The 334-nt window shown below is 37.4% G+C and overlaps 1 protein-coding gene across 1 annotated transcript; it reads right to left on the bottom strand.

Moving 5' to 3' along the window:
* Positions 1-334, bottom strand: Tsp_14801 (eukaryotic translation initiation factor 2C 2; the record flags this gene model as incomplete). Its single annotated transcript, XM_003370888.1, has 2 exons — positions 1-229; positions 287-334. Coding segments are annotated over 2 exons (246 nt in total), but the record flags the coding sequence as incomplete, so codon positions are not given.

Raw genomic sequence — 334 nt, 5'->3', positions numbered from 1 at the left:
ATGATGACTGCACAAAAAGAAATCATATTCATCAGGAGATGTCACCTACTCTATCGATAACAGTACCAGCAGGGATGTTTTTCCCGCGTCCTCGTGCTGCAGCTTCATCACAACAAAAAAATCGAGCATGATGTCGCTTTTGAACCACAATAAACGTAATCAACGGCCGGTAATTTGTTGCAAATGATTTGCAAGCCCTACGAAGAGCAGGCAGTTCTTCTTCCAAAACCTTTTTAAAAAAATAAATTTTTACTTTGCTTCAATTAATGATACAACACAATTTCACCTGCATAAATTGACCTTCGGATACTCCATCTCGATAAACAATAATATT

The sequence above is a fragment of the Trichinella spiralis genome, assembly GCF_000181795.1.
Source record: "Trichinella spiralis strain ISS 195 chromosome Unknown Scfld369, whole genome shotgun sequence".
NCBI classification, from domain to species: Eukaryota; Metazoa; Nematoda; class Enoplea; order Trichinellida; family Trichinellidae; genus Trichinella; species Trichinella spiralis.
The sequence above is the reverse complement of the archived record's forward strand: the minus strand, read 5'-3'. Positions and strand labels throughout refer to the sequence as shown.